The 22,396-nt window shown below is 38.8% G+C and overlaps 1 protein-coding gene across 2 annotated transcripts; it reads left to right on the plus strand.

The window, feature by feature from the left end:
- The first annotated feature begins 15,024 nt into the window (after positions 1-15,024).
- On the plus strand, positions 15,025-18,915 carry LOC149836846 (peroxidase P7-like). 2 transcript variants are annotated; one of them, XM_090007143.1, is made up of 4 exons: positions 15,025-15,089; positions 17,671-17,815; positions 18,010-18,198; positions 18,318-18,915. In XM_090007143.1, exons 1-4 carry the CDS (start codon positions 15,049-15,051, stop codon positions 18,873-18,875), a joined length of 933 nt encoding a protein of 310 aa, XP_089863269.1. In that variant the 5' UTR covers positions 15,025-15,048; the 3' UTR covers positions 18,876-18,915. The 2 variants fall into 2 exon arrangements, with proteins under 2 accessions (XP_089863269.1, XP_089863267.1); XM_090007141.1 differs by lacking the exon at positions 15,025-15,089 and having other exon boundaries at positions 17,600-17,815.
- The last annotated feature ends 3,481 nt before the right edge of the window (positions 18,916-22,396 follow it).

Raw genomic sequence — 22,396 nt, forward strand, 5'->3', positions numbered from 1 at the left:
CCCCCTGTTGTTCCGGCAGGGGGTCGACTCACTGGCGGAAAGGCTGGGGGTCGACCCCCTGCCCGAACAGAGGGTCAGTTAACCCCCTATGTTCCATAAGGGAGTCGACCCCCTGTCGGAACAGCAGGGGAGTCGACCCCTTGCCAGAACAATTTTTTTTGGTGACTTCATTTTAAATCAACATTTTTTTTGTGCAGATTTTTCAACGGAACCAGCTCGTGCTCAGTCACCTGTGGTAAGTAAGTGACAAAAACAATGCAAATCGGGTAAATACCCGTGGTATGTAAGTGATGCAAGCGTATCACATGTTATTTAATTTATTAGATGTAACACTTTATTGTTCACACACTTACTTAGTTGTTGATATTTAGGGTTGCTTTGTTGGAGTTCGGAGATCATGCTGAGCATGATTTTAATGTATGAATATGAAAGTATTCTTATTTTTGGAGTACGGAGTCCATGCTAGGCATTGTAGTAGTTAGTGAGATATTGAAGTGTGTTTGCTGTAGGTACATGTTTGCCATTTGTTTGATATGAATGATTACGATGTATTGCAATGTTTGATGTAATTGTATCCATGCTTGCATGTAGTTACTTTCAATTTGATTATGACTTTCATGTGAAATTGTATAATAAAAGCATGCTTCAAATGATTGTATCGTGTCATTAATAGTTTGCACATGAAAATATTAAGTTATCAATGCATGCATCAAAATTCTTGTTATTGTATGACATCATATATTGCATGATAAATTTGATATTTTCTTCATCGTAGCATTTTTATTGTTCTCTTTTAATTCGTTAGCCTATTATTCATAACATCATAAGAAAATGACTGCAAACCGTGAATGGATGTACAGTAGGATAGTGGACAATGAGTTATCACATGAATATATGGATGGTGTTGACAGTTTTATTGAATTTGCAACGGCAAGTGTCAGTATAGTGATCCCACAGGTCAGATTAGGTGTCTCTGCAAGATTTGTAAGAATAATCGATTTATAGAACCTCATAGCGTTAGACATCATCTATACATGAAGGGTTTTATGAGTGATTATCAGAACTGGATGTTTCATGAAGAAGAATTTAGAAACGATTTTGATGCACGGGTGAATGTGGTGCACAATAATCTATATACAAATTTGATATTTGATGCCGCAGAAACAAAACTGGGTTCTGCTATGAGTTCTTGTGATGTAAGAACTGCCGTAGATGAAGAATGACCAAACGATGCAGCTAGTAGATTTTTTGATTTACTTAGAGATGCTGATGAGCCACTTTGGAATGATTGCGAGAGTCACACTATCTTGTCTGCAGTTCTTCAACTAATGAATTTGAAGTCCGAGTATAATTTGAGTCAATCATGTTTTGACCGTTTGTGCATGATTGTGAAGAGTATGTTGCCCAAAGATGAAAAATTGCCACAAAATTTCTATCGTGCGAAAGTTATGGTCAACGCTCTAGGTATGGGTTACAAAAAGATTAATGTTTGTCCAAATCACTGCATGTTGTATTTCAAGGAGTAGGAAAACAACATATCATGCCCGTCATGTGGGCATCCTCGGTTCACACCAAAGACAAGAGACAATGGTAGCACGAGATCAAATGAAGTTTCATACAAGTCGCTTCGCTACTTTCCTATCACTCATAGATTACAGCGATTGTATATGTCTTCAAGGACAACTAAACACATGAGATGACATGCAAATAAAGTTTGACACGATAAAAACAAGATCACGCATTCTGTTGGCGCTGAAGCTTGGAAGCACTTTGATCGTACTCATCACAACTTCGCAATAGAAGTGCGAAATGTTAGACTCGGTCTATGTACAGATGAATTTAATCCATTTGGGGGTAGATCAATTCCATACTCATGCTGGCCAGTATTTGTAACTCCATACAACCTTCCACCAAGCTTGTGTATGAAATGTCCAAATCTTTTCTAGTCTCTGTTGATCCCTAGTCCGACCTCACCTGACCAAAATCTTGATGTATATTTAAGGTCATTGATTGATGAACTAAAAGTACTGTGGGATGACGGTGTTACCATGTATGATGCCCACAAAAAACAAAATTTCAACATGAAGGCCGCTGTTCTATGGACAATCAGTGACTTCCCTGCATATAGTATGCTATCTGGTTGGAGCACACATGGGAGGTTGGCATGTTCGTACTGCATGGAGGATTCAAAAACTTTTACATTGAGGCATGGAAGGAAGCCTGGTTTGAGTGCCATCGTCGATTTCTACCCAGCGATCATCTGTTCCGACGACAAAAGAATGCGTTTAAAGCAGACACAACTGAAACAGAAGGTCCATCCTCAAGATTGTCTGGCATAAAGATTCTAAGAAGATTGCGATACTTTCCAGATGTATTAACAGATGCCCGCAATCCTACACCCTTCCATGGATTTGGGAAGAATCACAATTGGACGAAGAAATCTATTTTTTGGGAACTACCGTATTGGCTGACCCTATTGATACAACATAATTTGGATGTGATGCATGTGGAGAAAAATGTGTTTGATAATGTGTTTAATACAATAATGAATGTTAAAAGAAAAATGAAGGATAATCCGAAGGCCCGTATGAATTTAAAATTAATATGTAAAAGACTAGAATTGGAACTCAAAGAGTATAATGGTAAAGTACTGAAACCAAAGGCAAAGTACGTGCTTGGACCTGATCAAATAAAACATGTATGTCAATGGTTGAGACAATTGAGATTTCCAGATGGATATGTCTCTAACATTGCTCGGGCTGTGAAAATTAACGATGGACAGTTATATGGGTTGAAGAGCCATGATTGTCATATCTTTATGCAACGATTGATACCCCTAGCATTCCATGATATGTTAGGCAAACCTATATGGGAGGTATTGTCTGAGTTGAGCGAATTTTTCAGAACATTGTGCGCATCGAAGGTCGTAGTATCAGATGTAAAGAATCTCGAGGACTCTGTTATCACCATTGTTTGTATGCTAGAAAGATATTTTCGCCAACATTTTTCGATGTTATGAAACATTTGATCATACATTTGCCATATGAACTAAGGGTTGGTGGCCCTCTGCAATATCGATGGATGTACCAATTTGAAAGGTATATGTTTTTTTATATTTGTCTCTTTAATGACAGATATTTAAAATTTGAAATGTATATTTTTGCCAGATGCATGTTCGACCTCAAAAAAAAGGTTCGTAATAAAGCAAAAATAGAAAGCTCTATTTGTGAGGCGTACACTTTAGAAGAGATTTCAAATTTCTCATCTATGTACTTCGAACCTCATATTCCAACACGTTACACATGCCCACCCCGTAACGATGATGGAGAATAAGTAACTGTAGCTGACAAGCTATCGATATTTTAACCACTTGGGTATGCATTTGGTAGTTGCCGATCAAGGCTCTTGACAGATCGAGAGCAAGACGCAACATACATCTATATTCTTTTTAATTGCTCAGCGATCGACCCATACATCGAGTAAGTATATGTAGACGCAACACAATTATAAATCCTTTTATGTTCTATATGTGGATACATGGCTTGGTAATATAAGTATTTGTGGTTTGCAGACGATTTGATCTGGAGTTGCAAAGAGAAGTTTCGCATCTCACTGATGTAGAAGTACAAAAAGAACGTGAAACTAAGTTTGTGGAGTGGTTGAAACAGTTGGTAAAGAAGCTAACATAAATTTTATACTTATAAACAACACTAAGTTACTTAATAGATCGTGATCACAATCATTATTTATGTATGTGCGTAGGTCCGCCATGGTGATGTTAAAGATCAAGGAATATGTGATTTAGAAAATGGTCAGACCAAAGTTGTGCAATGCTACAATGGGTACATCGTAAATGGTTATCGATTCCATACAAAAGATTACAGTATAAACAAATCAATGATGAATAGTGGCGTCTGTGTCAAGGGTAGCAACTACGGTGAAAATGAACATGATTACTAAGGTGTTATAGAGGAAATAATAGAGTTGACTTACTTAGGCATAAATAACAGGGTAACTTTATTCAAGTGTCATTGGTTTGATCTAACTGCAACAAGACTCGACAAAGCTTCAGACATTGTGGAGGTGAATCATAAATCCAGGTTTGGAACATATGAACCATTCATATTAGCCTCGCAAGCTCAACAAGTTTATTATACTTCATATCCGAGTATAAAAAAGTCAGATAGAAATGAATGGTGGGCAGTTTGCAAGGTGAAGTCCGAATTATACCCTGAGTATGATCAGTTACAGGAAGATGAGTTAGCTGAAGACAGCGATTACTATCAATCAGATGATGTCTATGACTTCGTTTATGGTCACGATGTTGCGCATGATATGCATTTCATATCTCCATTGGCCGATGAAATATTCATAGAAGAATGTGATCCAAATGATGTATCAAGTGGATGGGTAAACAATAAAGAAAAAGAAGAAGAAGAAGAAGAAAAAGAAGAAGAAGAAGAAGAAGAAAGTCAAACAAGTGACGAGGAAGAATTCTCAAACTAGTGAGCAAAATCTTGTAATACAAACCTCTATTTAAATGCATTGCAATACTTGATGTGAATGATTTGAATTATTTGAATGTATTGTAATACTTGATGTGAATGAATGAGTTGTATTGCAATACTTGATATGAATGATTAAAAATTTTATTTGAATATATTGTAATACTTGATACTAATTATTCGAATGCATTGTAATACTTGATGTGAATGATTTGAATTATTTGAATGTATTGTAATACTTGATGCGAATGAATGAGTTGTATTGCAATACTTGATGTGAATGATTAAAAGTTTTATTTGAATGTATTGTAATACTTGATACGAATTATTTGAATGCATTGTAATACTTGTTGTGAATGATTTAAATTATTTGATTGTATTGTAATACTTGATACGAATGATTCGAATGCATTGCAATACTTGATGTGAATGATTTGAATTATTTGAATGTATTGTAATTTATGCAATGAATGATTTGAATTATTTCAATACTTGATGTGAATGATTTGAATTATTTTAATGCATTCTAAGACTTGATGTGAATGATTTGAATGCATTGCAATGCTTGATGTGAATGATTTGAATTATTTGAATGCATTGTAAGACTTTATGCGAATGATTTGAATGCATTGCAATGCTTGATGTGAATGACTTGAATGCATTGCAGTACCTGATATGAATGATTTGAATGTATTATAATACTTGTTGTGAATCATTTGAATGTATTGCAATACTTGATGCGAATGATTTGAATTATTGTAATACTTGATGCAAATGACTTGAATGTATTGTAATACTTGATGTGAATTATTTGAATGTATTGTATGATATATGTTATTTGTTAGAATATGGTTCGTGGAGGTTACAGTGGTCGCTCATCCAGTAGTAGCCAGGCCCAACCTTCATCTTCACAGGCTCCTGTGATAGGTATATCATTTAACTATTTGGATGCTTGATTAGTTCAAATGCGCATTCTGAGAATTTCTAATGTATTTTTTTACAGATGATGTTTCGCCTGTACACGACCCACCTACACCAGTTGATCACACAAGTCACGAGCCAACACAGGAAGCAGAGTCTTCTCAGTCTGGCACAAGAAGACTCATTCGAATAGTGTATATCGATAATCGACCGTAAGCATTTCGTTTTCAATTATTGCATATCTTATAAATATTTTATATTGATATTTACTGTGTACCAATTCATGTGCAGCACGAGGTTTGAGCCACAAGAAGTAGTACGAGAGATTAAAAATTCACTACTTCAACATTTACCAGGACCGGTTGCTCAATGGAAAGAGTACCCAAAGGAGGTGTTAGACAGATTGTGGTCCTCATTCACGGTATACAGTTGTTCCTCATAGTTAATGTGTTTCATATTTTTTTTTTTAAGTAATGTCTACTAACTTTCTGAAAATATTTGTAGGCTTCGAATCGCTTCGCAACTACGGTGAAAGAAAATTGATGCAAGGAAGGTGTGGCAGAAGGTGGTTGCCAATCGATTTGCAGACATGCTACACAATATGAAAACTGCAACAAAAAAAACATCTGGCGTAATAGATGATCCACTACAATGGAAGGGCCATGGCCCTATTACTATCAGGAGAGATTATTGGGATGAAATGTGCGATAAGTGGGCGGGAGATGCATTTCGAAATAGGTATGCAAAGGCTGCACAAAATCGAGCGAAAATGCCCGAAGCCCATCTACACACAGGTGGATCTAAGACATTTGGGAGCCACTTGAAGAAAATGGTAATTCATCAATATATAATATTAATTTTATAAGTATTGTTGCAAACTTGTGAACTAAATCTTTTGTCCTTTAACTTTGCAGGAAGCAGAAAAAGGAGGCATTGTACCATATAAGGATGTGTTTGTTGAAACACATAAATGGAAGACCACAGAAGTCTTCGTATCAGAGAAGGCGAGAACGACAATGACATGTATTTATTCTATTAATAATCATTGCAATATGCAAGTTATCATAATGCTATAATTAATTATTAATGCATACTTTAAACATTATTTTGTAGGAGGCATATGAGCAACATATGGTAGAGCGATATGGCGATGATGCTACTCAGCATCCATCATTTGATCCTGCAGCATGGGTGACTACAGCAGGTGAACCCAAAAAAGGTCGCGTGTTCGGGTTTGGGAGTAATATGAACACTTCACCAGTTATTGCTTTTTCCAGTTACGGCTCACAGACTTCTTTCGCCGACATAAGCTCCAAGCAGTAGCCTATTCTTTCCGATGATGATGTACGCCCGATCATTAAGGACACAATGAATGACTACTTCCATGACACCGTCACCCCCTTTCTCCGAGATGAGATCAACAATCTTGTGCTGAACAGGGGATCTTCGATTACAGGTCCCTCTCAGGTATAATCACATATTCAGTTTTTTGTCTGTCTTAGAACACATATGAGCATAATCGAATCACATATATAACTTTTTGTCTGCCTTAGAGCATATATGAGCATGATAGAATCACATATAGAGTTTTTTGCCTGTCTTAGAGCACATATGAGCATGCTATAATCACATATAAAGTTTTTTGCTTGCCTTAGAGCACATATGAGCATGATAGAATCACATATAAAGTTTTTTTGACTGCCTTAGAATACATATAAGCATACTATAATCACATATTTAGTTTTTTGACTGCCTGAGAACACATATGAGCATGTTATAATCACATATTCAGTTTTTTGACTACCTTAAAACACATATGAGCATGCAAAAATCACATATAGAGTTTTTTTACTGCCTTAGAACATATATCATTTATGATAGAATCACATATAAAGTTTTTTGCTTTGCCTGCCTTAGAGCACATATGAGCATGATAGAATCACATATAGAGTTTTTCTGTCTGCCTTAGAACACACATGAGCATGCTATAATCACATATTCAATTTTTTGACTGTCTTAGCACACATACAAGCATGATCGAATCACATATATAGCTTTTTGTCTGCCTTAAAGCCCATATGAGCATGGTAGAATCACATATAGAGTTTTTCTAGTTGCCTTAGAACTCATCTGAGCATGATATAATTGCATATAAATTTTTTTAATGCCTTAAAACACATATAATTCATGATAGAATAACATATACAGTTTTTTGCCTGCCTTAGAGCACATATGAGCATGATAGAATCACATATAAAGTTTTTGTATTGCCTTAGAACACATATGAGCACATGATAGAATCTCATATAGTGTGTAATTTATTTTATTATAATTTGTTTATCAATACTGATTGTTCTTTTCTTGTGTAGGCTGCTAGCGATAATCAGCGTAGCGGAGCTGAAGGGACAGATAAAGGCAATGAACAAGAAGATGCACAAAATCTTGGCGATGATTAGAGAACTGTGTTGAAGAAGTTCTATTTTTTTTTTGTTTCTTAATTATAATTGTTGAATTGTAAATAATTAAACTTTTTACTTTTAAGGTGGAACGATTAATTGTTGTAGATTCCTTTTATATGGATTTTTTTGTGTAGTTTGTTTTTTATTTACAGGAAATATAAATTGTACAGGAAATATAAATTGTACCGTTCTCGGTATTTATTTTTTAAATAATTTATTTTTATTTTTTTTCGTGTTTGCGATGGAAACATACGTCACTATGGATATAAATCTAGCGACAGACGTAAATCCGTCGCCAAGCCGAGGTCACCGTTTAGTACCGGCGGATTGGCGACAGAATACATCGCTCGTTATTCCGTCACAATTAGCGACGGACCTGGCGACGAATTTATTCCGTCGCCAGTTAGCGTCGAAAAATTTGCAACGTAAGCATACCGTCGCCTCATCGTCGCTAAACCGGTTACCGACGGAATATCGATAGAATGTGGTCGTCGCTAATCCAATGCTTTGTTGTGGTGTTTTCGTTCTATACCATGTACAAAATGTTTGTTTGATCATGCTCTACCAACAAAAGAGCTTCCTTGTAATATCATCAAGCCTTAGTCCTTGATAGAAATCAATTTTCAATGGAAGGGGAAGATCACTCTTGATCTTATTCATTTTGACCTACCCTTTATAAGAGTTTCACACGTTTGAAGATAACAATTAATATCTTCAAAAATTAATTTACCAACATGGCAAAGGGTCTAAAAGAATTACCATGATAAACCTATGAGTTAGGCAAGTTAACCAAGGATCAAGTTGTAATGAGAGAGAGAGAGAGAGAGAGAGGTAAATGGTATGGATTTGGTCATATCGACGTAGCCAATACCAGGTCCGACTAATTGGATGTTACCTAAACAGAATTGGATTCAGATGGTGAAAAGTTCATACCAAATCCCATTTTTACATGTAATCAGATTTCGATATCCACCAAATCCGGATATCGGTTGGATTTGTATCAAAAAATCAAAACCATATCCACATGCAATTATAATTAGATATGAATTTGACTTACCAAATCTGACTAAACAGAGTTGAATTCAGTTCGATATCAGATAAAATCTGATCCATTGACATCGAGAGAGAGAGAGAGAGACCCCCCATTTTCTAGAATCAACACATCCAAAGAATTCCACTTGGATACCAGGAGCTTGGCCAGCCTATCAAAGGGGTGTTGTTTCAACTAAGTCGCACAAAAAGTGGGACCAATACAAGGCCTCAAAGTAATACTCAACACTAATCAAACTCACTCTTGCATACGGCTTTGTCTCCAAGCAGAAAACCACAAGAACAATCACAAAAAATTCTAGTTCTTCGATCATATGTGCCGTCCATGTGACAAACTCCTAAAGACAAAGATTTCTTTTTTTTGTTTTTCCCTCACACAAAAAACATAGTATGCCTACCCTACCTACGCCCCCCCCCCCCCCCCCACACACACACACACACACACACACACCACCCCACCGAAAGGGGGCCCTTTTCTGTGCAGAAAGAGGAGCCCAAGTTTGTTTTGTCATTGTGGGCCCTGCAAAAATGCACGCACATCAATGCATTTCGGCCCACTTTCTGTGACATGCAAACTGGCCCTAAGTGTCAGGACAAGTATCCTTTTCACAAATGCCAAACTTATTGATTTTCTTCTGATTTGGATCAGGTCACTTTGAGACAAAAATGTTCCTTAACATGCCTAAATTGAATGGCAGGATTAGCAGATTCAAAAATAAAAATAAAAAATAAAATTAAAGGATCACAGGAAAAAAAAAGACCCCTTTTTTTTAATTTTCTGATATAGACTTAAGTTTTCCTACCAATTGCCAAAATAATGGCCAAACCTCACCTATTGTTAATGGTACATTGTGATCGCATCGCATAATGTAGCCAACTATTCAACTATGTTACATCGTAATCTTATAACTAAATGGTGCAAAGTATTCAACTATGGCACATGGTAATCGCATAATGCAGCCAACTAGTTAAAATGGGACATTAAATTGCACCTTGATTCTTATGTGAAGCATTGGTGTGCTCCAGTCCATGTACCCCACAATTTTTTTTGAATTTATCACCCGAAGAAACTGCACCCAGCACAAACACCTGATCGCGCTGGGTCAGCCTTCCATACTCCAAAGTTAGGACCCCTGCCCTCCGGGCCTATGCTACGCATTTGCCCATGAGAATCGAACCTTAACTGCCCATCTAGCAGCAAAGACTCCACCACGCTAAGCCAACTCCTCTTGGGGCCAGGGACCCCACACTTGCTACCTGATTTCCACTGCAGTATGCCAAAGTTTTTAAATTGACAGAGATTTGGAGCAGGTTTGGGACATCCCTAGTAGTGCATATGTTAAGCTTAAGGTGAAATAGAGATGGTGGGGGTGGACCATGTATGGTTGCTCAGTGACCATTGTTTAATTTCCAAGTGTTTCTTAGGGAGCATTTGTTGGTAGGACGATGTGGTCTAGCACTAGTTATGTTGCACCTCCTGGGGCACTTGCATCCTGCTTTGGCAGAGATGCCCACGACCCGCATTTAGGGCTGTCAATAGGTCGGGTACCCTGCCCATCAAGGTGTACCCAAACTTGATCAAATAACAAATTGTCAGGTTCGGGTTTTGCCAGGTCACAAAAATGAAATCACAAATCCGGATCCCTATAATGTCTCAAGTTTACTTTTACTAAAAATACATATAGAATACTCGAGTCGGGTAGAATATCTGGCAAAAAAACAGAGTTGGGTCGGGCACCTGACAAAAGCCATAACTCAAACTCGGCACTCATATTGCTCGGTTCGGGTTCAAGTGGACACAAATATTATTGGGGTCAGCATTTTTTGGGTTTGGATCGGGTACTAAATACAAACCCAAGTCATTGACAGCCAGACTCACATTTTATGCAGGATGTGGGCCCCACAGTAGGCAGGACGCACTCATACTGCCGGACAAGTGCATCCCGCCATTCAAACGGTCTCTTGAAGTACATTAGAACGGTCTCTTGAAGTACATTAGTTTCCAAGTTGACAAGGTGTTTTTATCGAATAATATGAACCTACTAAGATTCCTTCTAAACTTAACTGTTTAGACAACTTGGCAGCTACTCATTCTCAAGTCAACATTGTGTTCCCAGCACTTCCAAAAGAATGTATATAGTTCGACTCAAAGCTACCCCATAATGATTGTCTATAAAATGGGCGTCCTTGCTACACCCTTTACCATAGGGCTAACTGTTAATGAAGAAGGTGCAGAACATGTTTTGGAAAGTTTTAGTTTGCAAATTAAAGTCCTCACTATTTGAAAAGTTGGGGTTCAAGAGATGGAAGCCCACACGTTTTGAAAAGTCCAATTCTAGCATAACAAGTTCTCTCATGAAAAGAAAAGCTTGTAATCTTGGGATGAAAGTATTTATTTGTAATACAAAGTCTTATATGATTGGAAAACCTTTAATTGAGAAGACATGAAATAAGAAATTACTAAAATCCTTATTTCTTATTGTACCTAGTTAAGAGGTTATAAATACAACCTCTCTGTTTAAAAAAAAAAAGTTGAGATAGAGAGAGTTAATCATGGACATAGGCTAAGCTGTGCAAAATCATGTGCCATTGTTTTTCTTATATGGTGGTGTTGATTGATTAGGTCTAATCAGACTTGAATTGTTTTAATAGTATCTGAGCCATGTTCATTTGAGCTCAGAGAAGGTCATTCCTAGTTGTCCTATCCAGTCGGTGTGCAGGCTCGATTGGGGTTGTTGATCTGGTGTCATCTAGCAACGAGAATTTGTGAAGATTGTCTGGAAGTTGTGTAGAACCATGGGTAAGCTTGTTGGTTCTCGATTTGTTTTTGCTTTCAGTGAAGTAAGAGTTGGTTGAGAGATATGTATGATTTCTATTGTGTTGATGCATGTGTTTTGGTCAAATTGAGTTTTTCTCTTGTTTCGAATGGGGTGATTCAATGAAACACCTTCTCGAGCTTGGTCTCGATAAAAACTTGATCGTAATAATTACTTGTAAAGATCACAAATTGAATTTGTGGTGATCAGCCAGGATTTAATTAAATGTGTTCGTGGGACATGTCTTGCACTCAATTGATATTTGAGTGTGATTGAGGAAGGTGAAACTCATTCTATAAATCCTGAGTTTTTTGCGTGGGTAAGGTCAAACCAGTTAGCCCTTAGCTAAATTAAGGCGATTGTGACTGAGGTTGTACTCATTCAAATCATGTAGATTTCGAATGTCAAAGAAGCATGAGAGGCCCTTGAAAAAACCTATGCTTCTCAATCAAGTCTTAAAATCATGTAAATGAAGAAAGATGTTGATAATGTCAGAAGCAAAAATATAAAGCAATGGCAAGAATTGTTTCTGAACTCACACGGTTGAGCTATCTTTTAAAAGAGTTATATGTTGAACAACAAAATGCACCTATTATACATGACAACTCCAGCGTCACCGGAAAAACACAAAAGGCAAAGAAGAGGGCAACACACAGAACGTGAGGGCACTGCCAGAGAACCCAGAAAGGGTGCCAGGGTACAGGAGGCAGTGAACATGCGAGCTCACCGGCGTGGTCACTGGTGAACTTCGGTCGAGTTGCCGAAGCAGGAGGAACATGCAGTGGGTTGTCGACAGGGTCGCTGAGGGAACAAAGGGACATGGCGGCGATCAAAGAGGGGATGGCCGACGGTCGGTGGCAGCAAGGAAGAAGGAGACAGTGGTGGTCTTCGGAGGGGTGGCTGGCGGCTTCGGTCTTCGGCGTCTGCTCGAAGGATGGGAGGCGTCAGGAGGCGGTGAGGAGAGAGCAAGGGGTGAGCGGGAGAAAAAGATCACCTGAGGAAAAGGGAAGACAGAGGGGGAATGAGTGAGGGAGGAGAATGGGAGGTGGTCGGTGAGGTCTCCGACGAGCTGCAGGTCGGAGCTCGTAGGTCGGACAGGTGGGGAGCAATCACAGAGGGAGGAGGAGGGAGCTCTCGGATGGTGGGTCGCCGAAGAGCGAGGGCAGAGAAGGCGAGCAGCGCGAGGGCGATCGACGAAAGATGGGAGAGAGAGAGCAGGGGAAGGAGAGAATTTTGTGCCCTAGATGGGCCATTTTATATCGAAAAGTAGCGACACAAACATTTCATCTCAAACGCCGCCGCAAATTAGCGACAGAAGAATTTTGTCACTCATCCATCGCGAAGTTGCGATGGAGTTTGAGACAGAATTTTTCCGTCATTAATTCTACAACTAATTTCAATTTTAGGGACAACTAATTTTCTCTAGCTAATCTGTCACAAATTTACGATGGATTATTTCCGTCGCTAATTAACGTTTTTCTTGTAGTGCAATACTACTTGTTTATTCATGACATTATCAACATCTGAGTTTGACAGACATTCTTCTTGTTGGCCATCAGTGAACTGATTAGAAGTTGGTTTTAATCACTATGTACGAACAAAAGATTTTTTTTTTGCCATGGTTATATATAATGTGCATTATATGATATTTTTAAATATATTTAATGTATAATTTTATTTATATGCATAACCATATTTTTATATATATAGTATACATAATATTTATATTATATTTTATATAATATATATAATTATATATAAAATATATTATACATGTATATATATGCATGACTCGCCCATGACTTGGTCAGGTTTTTGACCCTTTGACTGGGCTATTCAGGCCGAGTCACCGGGTTGACCCAATGAGTTTTTAAACTATAGTTTGATCAGTGATGGGGATTTTTTCCTTGGACTATATAAAAAAATAAATACTCTTTAGTTCATCTGCAATTTGTTAGGCTAGAGCATAACAATTAACCATAAATGCTAAACCGTCATAAAAAAAAGATGGATAAGTGATGCACCCATTCGGGGTTTATTATTAATGATGGATCTAACTATATTTTGTATGATATCAAGGACCGAAAGACACGAAGTGACATAGAAGTTGATAGAGAGTTGAGCATTTGTTGAGATCAGTATGGAGATGACGATGAATGAAGTTAGGAGCATGTTTAGAGAAAGCAAAAGTCATTCTCAAAAGGAACTTTGAATCAACTAGCTACCCTTAGTGAAAACAATTTGAGTCCTTATCAATCAACAACACCATACAATGTAAACAATGACATACAAGTTTAGTTGGTTCAACTGAGCCTACGTTCACAATTAACTTTCTCTCTCTCAACTATTTTTTTACGCTAGTATGAAAGACAAAATTTGCTTCTAGATATGTAGCTTCAAGATTATCACACTTTAAAACTGGGTTCAGATCCTGTACCAGCCTTGGAACTCAGATTTCGGTTCGCACTCGCCTGGGTCAGAACCAGATCCGACCCATTGACACTTCTAGAAGGAACAGATGGATCGAGATTTTCAGCCCTTGATTATCGGGCACAAACATATGGACTGAAGACGAATCCAATAAGTTCCAAATGGCGTGGGACCCAGCTACTCTCAATTTTAATATCCTCCTCCTGATCTGCTTTCAGTCTAAGAGTGTCTAATGTCACTCCACACCATTGTACCAAACTTCCACACTTCAGTCACTTAAAAAAAGTGTTCAATCTTGAGCACTGCATGCCTGTGACCAACAAAGACTGCAAAAGTCTAAAAACACGCCCAATCAAGTAGGGCCTACCCCAAAAGAAGGAGCTACATGAGAATGTTGAAGTCTTGAAGAGGGTGGGGTGGGGTGGGGTGGGGTGGGGGGGGGAGGATTATTGAGCCCTGCACTGTACTATGGGGTCCACCCACAGTGGGTTGCATGTCCGCATGCATTCACAGACATGAAAGCTACAATCATAACAAGAATGACTTGGGAATCTTCAAACAACGTGGCTTTGCGGAGAGGGTGGTGTATGTCCCCCCCCCCCCCGATGATTCACTGAATCCCACGTCTATGTTCGGGGCTTTGAATGAGCACCACATATACAAGCACATGAGGCTCGTATTCCCGTGTATGTTGAAATCACTAAGCATTGGAGTCTGGTGTGGTTGCAAAGACTTCAGTACCCTTTCTTGCTATTCTTCTCATAAAGTGATGGTTTGAGAAAATGACAAAAATGCTCTTTATTCAAAAAAGAAAAAACAAACAGTTCAAAAAAAGGACAAACATGTTCTCCGTCCAGAAAGTCGAGGATGATGTTGACTCTTCAAAGTCTTCTTCTTCTTCTTTCTCCGTAAAACACTGTAAAACTCTCTCTCTCTAGAGAAGAAATCAAGGGAGGCAACGAGTTCTCCCTGGAGAAGGCCATGAACATCAACCCTCTCACTCTCTCTCCCTTCTCTCTCTACTTCTGTGCACATCCAACAGACGATCCTACATTGCTCCATCAAACACCGATTGACCTGCACATTGACTGTAGCATCGTTCAACTTGATGAGTTGTGGAGCTTGATTCATAGTTTTTGCCCTTACAAGAGGGGGTTTGGAGGATCCTCTCAGCGTGGGTAACATCATTTAACTTGATGAGTTGTCGAGACTGATTTAGAGTTTTTGCCCTTACAGAAGGGGGGTCCGGGGGCTCCCTTCCGGCGCAAATCCCGGTTTGTAGTATTATCGGGCTTTTCTACAATGATTTGTAGTATTATCGGGCTTTTCTACAACAATTTGTAGTATTTTTGGGTCTCCAACGAGCCCCACAATGATTTATAGTGTTATCCAGCTTTTCAACAACGATTTGTAGTGTCTTCTGCAAATCGCTATAGCGATTTATAGTGTTTTTCGATCTCACTATAGCGATTTGTAGTGTCTTCCGCAAATCGCTATAGCGATTTATAGTGTTTTTGGATCTCACTATAGCGATTTGTAGTGTCTTCCACAAATCGCTATAGCGATTTATAATATTTTTGAATCTCACTATAGCGATTTGTAGTGTCTTCTGCAAATCACTATAACGATTTGTAGTGTTATTCAGTAAGCAAATCACTGTAAATCACTACCCGAATTAGGACAAACTTGTCAGGGCCATATCTCCCTAACCGAAGGTCATATTCCAAATCTGTAAAAAGTGGTGTCTTCGTTATTGAGTCTAGTTTATTCTTATAAATTTTAAGCAATTTCTATTGTCATTTCATTCCCTATTTTAACTAAAAATCAGACGCTTATTATTTTGTGTTATTTGAGTTGCACCACACCATTCTCGCTTGACATCCACATCTTGATTCTGGCATGCTCCTTGTTTGATTTTCCATTAATTTCTTCCAACCTTGCTTGAAACAAACATATGTCTTTCTCACCATGACACCCGGGACCCGTGCCGGGGGGAGCCCCCAGACCCCCTTCTGTAAGGGCAAAAACTCTAAATCAGGCTACACAATGAATCAAGTTGAACGATGCTACCCACGCTGGGAGGAGCCCCTAAACCCTTCTCCTGTAAGGGCAAAGACTCTGAATCAGGCCCCACAACGAATCAAGTTGAACAATGCTACCCACGTTGAGAGGAGCCCCCAAACCCTTCTCCTGTAAGGGAAAAAACTCTGAATCAGGCTCCACAACGAATCAAGTTGAACGATGCTATCCACGTTGGGAGGAGCCCCCAAACCCTCCTCCTATAAGAGCAAAAACTCTAAATCAAGCTCCACAACTCATCAAGTTGAATGATGCTACCCACGCTGGGAGGAGCCCTCAGACCCCCTTCTTCTGTAAGGGCAAAAACTCTGAATCAGACTCCATATCTCTTCAAGTTGAATGATGCTACCTACACTGGGAGGAGCCCCCAGACCCCTCTCATGTAAGGGTAAAAACTCTGAATCTGGATCTACAACTCATTTAGTTGAATGATGCTACCCACGCTGGGATGAGCTCCTAAACTCTCCTCATGTAAGGGTAAAAACTCTGAATCGGGCTCCATAACAGTCAATATGCAGGTCAGTCGGTGCTTGATGGAGCAATGTAGGATCTTCTGCTGGATCTGCACAAAAGCAGAAATAGAAGGGAGAGAGAGAGTGAGAGGGTTGATATTCATGGCCTCCTCCAGGGGAGATTTCTTTCTCGAATAATCCTGCAGTGCAGATACTGGGTCTTAAATAATCATCTTCGGGGCACTTAAGTCTTTACAACCACTCCTTTTCAAGAATCGTCATTTTTTTTGGCACCAATGGAGGAGAGGGTACTTAAGTCTTTGCAATCGCATCAAACTCCAACGCTAATTAATGCTCGAACATGAGATGTAGCTAACTCCCCTGTTCGGGGGAGGAACATATAACCTGCCTCCAGCTTTGCGAGTACAAAATGGTGGCGCTATCAAGCCGCAAAGCAACAACCTATATCATCCAACTTTGTTTGTCCTGTCTGACTAATGGGTTCATTCCTGCTCGTTAAAAAGAACTTTGTATCAGTGTGTGCAGATCAATGTGACTTGGTTTGCATCAGTGTATGCCAAATCTTGTTTATGCATTATAATCCGATGAATCAAGAGCTGGTTCTTATAAAACCGACGGTGGTGATTACAATGTTCATAGCGGCTATTAAAATGAGGGAACAGGACAAAGTTCATAGCGGCTACTCTATCACATAGTCAAGATTACATCCCAGCAATTTTCAAAGTTGGCGTGCAATCCTTGCCTATAAATGGTTACACCATAGCCTTACATCTCACAAGGTGACTAAGGAGTGTAAGAGTCTTTAGTTGCAGCTACTTTCCTTTGAAGAGTAGTTTCAGCTACGGCTCACAAGTAGCTTCTGCAAGATGGCTTCTTACATCTCAAACTTGCTCCCGACCACCTTAGTCATCTTCACCATAGTAGCTTATCCCACGAGTGCACAACTCTCTGTTAACTTCTATGCCACATCGTGTCCTTCTGTCTTTGATACTGTGAGAAGCATAGTTAGATCCACTGTCAGTAATGAACCTCGTATGGGTGCATCACTTATCCGCCTCTTCTTCCATGACTGTTTTGTTAATGTGAGTCTCCCTCTCTCTCGTCATATTTATTGTTATTATTTTCATATTATAATCATCACCATTGTTGTTGTTGCTGCTGTGTCGCGTCGCAAGAGAAGGAACATCCTTGTCAGGATGCAGTAACAATATTCTGCGTGCATATGTATATGTGAATGAATATTGTTAATGTTTATGTCTGCCTATAACAACTTCAGGGTTGCGATGGAAGCATTCTGCTGGACGGAAGTGATGGGGAGAAGGCAGCCATACCCAACACTGATGGCTCTGCGAGAGGGTTTGAAGTGATCGACAGCATTAAGGCTCAACTCAACACGTCTTGTGGTGGCAACGTTGTCTCATGTGCAGATATCGTCGCCATAGCTGCTCGTGATTCTGTTGTTGCTGTAAGAAACTCTCTCTCTCTCTCTCTCTCTCTCTCTCTCTCTCTCTCTCTCTCTCTCTCTCTCTCTCTCTCTCTCGATCTATCTATTTATCTATCAATTGTTTCTATGTGATTTTATAGTTGGGAGGGACAACTTATTCAGTGCTTGTTGGAAGGAGAGACTCGAGAACATCCAACCAAGCTGGTGCCAATCAACTCCCGGCTCCCTTTGAGGACCTATCTGTCATCACCAAAAAATTCACTGACAAGGGGTTCACCGCTAGGGAGATGGTTGCCCTGTCTGGTGCGCACACAGTCGGTCAGTCTCGATGCTCGGCATTCCGCGATCGCATCTACAACGAGACCAACATTGATTCGGCATTCGCGACGAGTCGACAGGCCAACTGCCCGAGAGCAGCTGGACTGCCAGGCGACAGAAATCTAGCACCACTGGATGGTCCGACCCCTAACGCCTTCGATAACAGTTACTTCAAGGAAGTGGTCAACAGGAGGGGGCTCCTTCACTCGGATCAAGTTCTCTTCAATGGTGGGGACACTGACTCTATAGTGACTACCTACAGCAATGATGCCAACACTTTCTTCAATGACTTTGGCAATGCCATGGTGAAGATGGGGAACCTTAGCCCACTCACTGGCACCCAAGGTGAGGTTAGGGTCAACTGCAGGATAGTCAACTAAAAAGCCAAAATATGAATACCCAAAATAAAAGTGTAATAGGAATTAGTTGCTCGTGGAATTTCTGTCCAAACCTTTGGCAGTGTGGGATTTTGAAGAATCATTTGTGTTTCCAGCTCAAAAGCTAATGCGCCGCTACTAAAGAGTATTGCGGCTGCTAAAGTTTGTTATATTAAAAGTCTGTATTAGTTAAAGTTTTGTTATACTAAAAGTCTATATTAGTTGTCAAATCTCTCTCTCTCTCTCTCCAATTTTCTTTTTGAATTGGGTATTTTTTTTAACAAATATTCAGCATATTTTCAATAATGTAATTAAAATATGTTACAATTGGAATGATGAGATGTAATTCCAATGACGACGCTTTAAATGGGACATAACAAGACTTTAGCCCATCGATAGAAAGACCTCGCATCGAAGAAAAACTATGTAACAAGGTTCATAATTTGGCCAAATTAGATTGACTTGCTTGACCAAAAATTAAAATATCATCAGCAAAAAAAATATGTGAGAAGTGTTGATAACTAGGCAACTCCAACCCCCACAAAGGAGCCCTTAATGACTTCAGCATGGATGTAAAAGCTTCCCTAACAAAAAGAAATGATAGAGGAGAGAGCGGGTCACCTTGTATCAAACCCCTCTTCAAGTTAGTTAAGGAATGTACATTGATTCTCATTGATACAAACCGCTATGCTCAAGATATGAAGATGCTCCTTGACCCAAGTGCACCATTTGACCCCAAAATTGATTTTTTCTGAGCGAGCAAGAAGAAAGTCTCATCAGACCATATTGAAAGCCTTTGAAAAGTTCAACTTGAGCAAAAAAAATTGTGCACGCTTAGAGTGAATTGTGTGGACAGCTTCATGAGCCAAAATAAATCCTTCGTATAATCTCCCTCCCGAAATAAATGTGAATTGGTTGAGGGATATGACTCTGTATAGTACTTTTTGCAATCTCGAGGCCAACAATTTGAAAATAATTTTTATAAAATGAAGCCACTTAAATTAATTGGACGAAAGTTATATCCAAGGAATTTCTAGAATCATCCTTAGAGATAAGCACCATCAAGGATCAACCCAAGGCTCTTGGAAGAGATGCATGTAAGGAAAAATTGTTGAACCAGGCTGCATATATCATCTTTGCAAGCCTCCCATATAACACAAAAGAATTCAATTGAAAAACCATTAGGCCTTGGGGCTTTGTTAGAAGGCATAGACCACAACTTACATAATTTCTTCATAACTGAAATGTCGCATAAGCGTATCTTTTTGAGACTCATCCAAAACTGAAAAAAATCATTAGAGCAAGATTAATTAGGGGTGTCAAAATGAGCACAATCACATCTTTCCTTTAAAATTTTAGAAACTCATTTTCCTGCATTATGTATGAAATTTGTTTTACTCTACTATGATTGAAAGAAAAAGCATAGAAGTACCTCGTGTTTCGGTCACCCTCCTTTAACCAAGTAATACAAGAATGTTGACGCCAACGAATTTCATGCCGAATTAGCCATTCTTCTACCTTTGCTGCAATCTCATCATGTTTACCCATTATCTCCAAGCCATCCTCTCCTCATTTTGTAATACACCCATCGCTTTTTCTGGCTCTGCAAGCCCACCTTCCCATGCACACAATTCGTGAAAATTGGCTTGGCCTTTAGCCCTTTCCCAAGCTATGATACTCCTCACAAAGTCCACCTTCTTCATGAGAATACGTTGTGCAGAGATCAATTCTCATCTTGCACAGCCCTCCACCAATTAGAAGCCATATCCCCAAATTATAATTCCTAAATCCACCATAATTCAAAGCCAAAACGAGTGTTTCTTTTTGGTCTCCCATTATTCCATTTCAAGATGATAGCAAACATCATGACAACAATTCATAAAGGCCTTATATTGCAAAAATCGAAGCAGGTTATATGTTCCCCCCTGGAACATGCATGTGCGTGTTCTCGGGTCTGAATGAGCGCCACATATGTAATCACATGGGGCTTGTTTCCCTTATGTGTCAGCATCACTTTGCATCGGAGTTTGGTGTGTTTGCAAAGACTTAAGTACCCTTTCCCGCCATTAGCGTCATAAAATGATGTTTCGAGGAAATGACAAAAATGTCCTCCTGCCAGAAAGTGTTAAAACCATCATCGTTTTCGCCCTAAGGAGTAAACTCCTCTTCTTTAACAAGAGCTCCTAGCAATATGTCACCCTAAACATTCTGGATCACCCTTTGATGATGCACCATTTGTTGTAACAGGAGCTCCGATTGACGATGCACCCTTTGTCGTCGTCTATTGTCGTCGAAGCTCCCTCTCTCGCTTTTTGCTGTCGTCAGAGCACCCTTTGTTGTTGTCTGATGTCGTCGAAGCACCCTTTGATGTCGTCATTGCCTATTATCGTCAAATCACCTTTTGTCATTGTCTGTTCGTGGGAAATAGTTGAACTACCAAAAAAATCAGCATTATGTATATTGTTCATCATGATACCAGGGTGCAAGCATCGAACTGAGTAGACAGAGAATAATGATTTACAACAGAGATAATGGTGACAACGTCAAACTGAGTAGAGTAACAATTTATAATAGAAATCAGATAAGAGAGTGGCAATTTACAGTAAAAATCAATTCAAAGAGTAGCGATTTATAATAGAAATCAGATAAGAGAGTAGCGATTTACAGTAGAAATCAATTCAGAAAGTAGTGATTTACAATATAAATCAAATAAGAGAGTAGCGATTTATAATAGAAATCAGATAGGAGAGTAGCGATTTACAGTGAAAATAAAATCAGAGAGTAGCAATTTATAGTTGATATCAAATAAGAGAGTAGCGATTTACAGTTGAAATCAAATAAGAGAGTAGCAATTTACAATAAAAATCAAATCAAAGAGTAGTGATTTACAGTATAAATCAAATCAAAGAGTAGTGATTTACAATACAAATCAGATTTCTACTGTAAATCGCTACTCTCTGATCTGATTTCTACTGTAAATCACTACTCTCTTATCTAATTTATACTATAAATCGCTACTCTCTAATTTGATTTCTACTGTAAATTGCTAGTCTCTTATTTGTTTTCTACTGTAAATCGCTACTTTCTTATTTGATTTCTACTGTAAATCGCTATTCTCTTATCTAATTTTTATTGTAAATTGTTACATTCTGATTTGATTTCTACTGTAAATCGTTACTCTCTGATTTGATTTCTACTGTAAATCATTACTATCTGATTTGATTTTTACTGTAAATCATTACTCTTTGATTTAATTTCTATTGTAAATCGCTCTTTTCAACAGAGTGAAAATAAAAAAAACCACAGCCGCTCAGAAAGAAATCATATTGCTCTTTTCAACAATTACAAGAGAGAAAGAAAAGAAAGAATTTATACAAGGCACGAGCGTCAACCCTAAACCTAAACAAGTTGGGTCTGATCCATAAGAAACTGAGTCTCAAACATCAGCCCAAAAACTTTGAATCAGACTCCACAACTCATCAGGCAGGAACGAGAAGGTGGCCATGTGTTGTAACACATGCTAA

This window comes from Nuphar pumila, chromosome 5 (genome assembly GCF_984573655.1).
Source record: "Nuphar pumila chromosome 5, dmNupPumi1.hap1.1, whole genome shotgun sequence".
NCBI classification, from domain to species: domain Eukaryota; kingdom Viridiplantae; phylum Streptophyta; class Magnoliopsida; order Nymphaeales; family Nymphaeaceae; genus Nuphar; species Nuphar pumila.

Excerpts from the sequence above, each read along its gene's own strand:
- LOC149836846 (XM_090007141.1), top strand. The coding sequence starts at position 17,600 with ATGGCTTCTTACATCTCAAACTTGCTCCCGACCACCTTAGTCATCTTC. Across the intron at positions 17,816-18,009 it reads TCCATGACTGTTTTGTTAAT|GGTTGCGATGGAAGCATTCT; the intron begins GTGAGTCTCCCT and ends TAACAACTTCAG. Across the intron at positions 18,199-18,317 it reads CTCGTGATTCTGTTGTTGCT|TTGGGAGGGACAACTTATTC; the intron begins GTAAGAAACTCT and ends GTGATTTTATAG.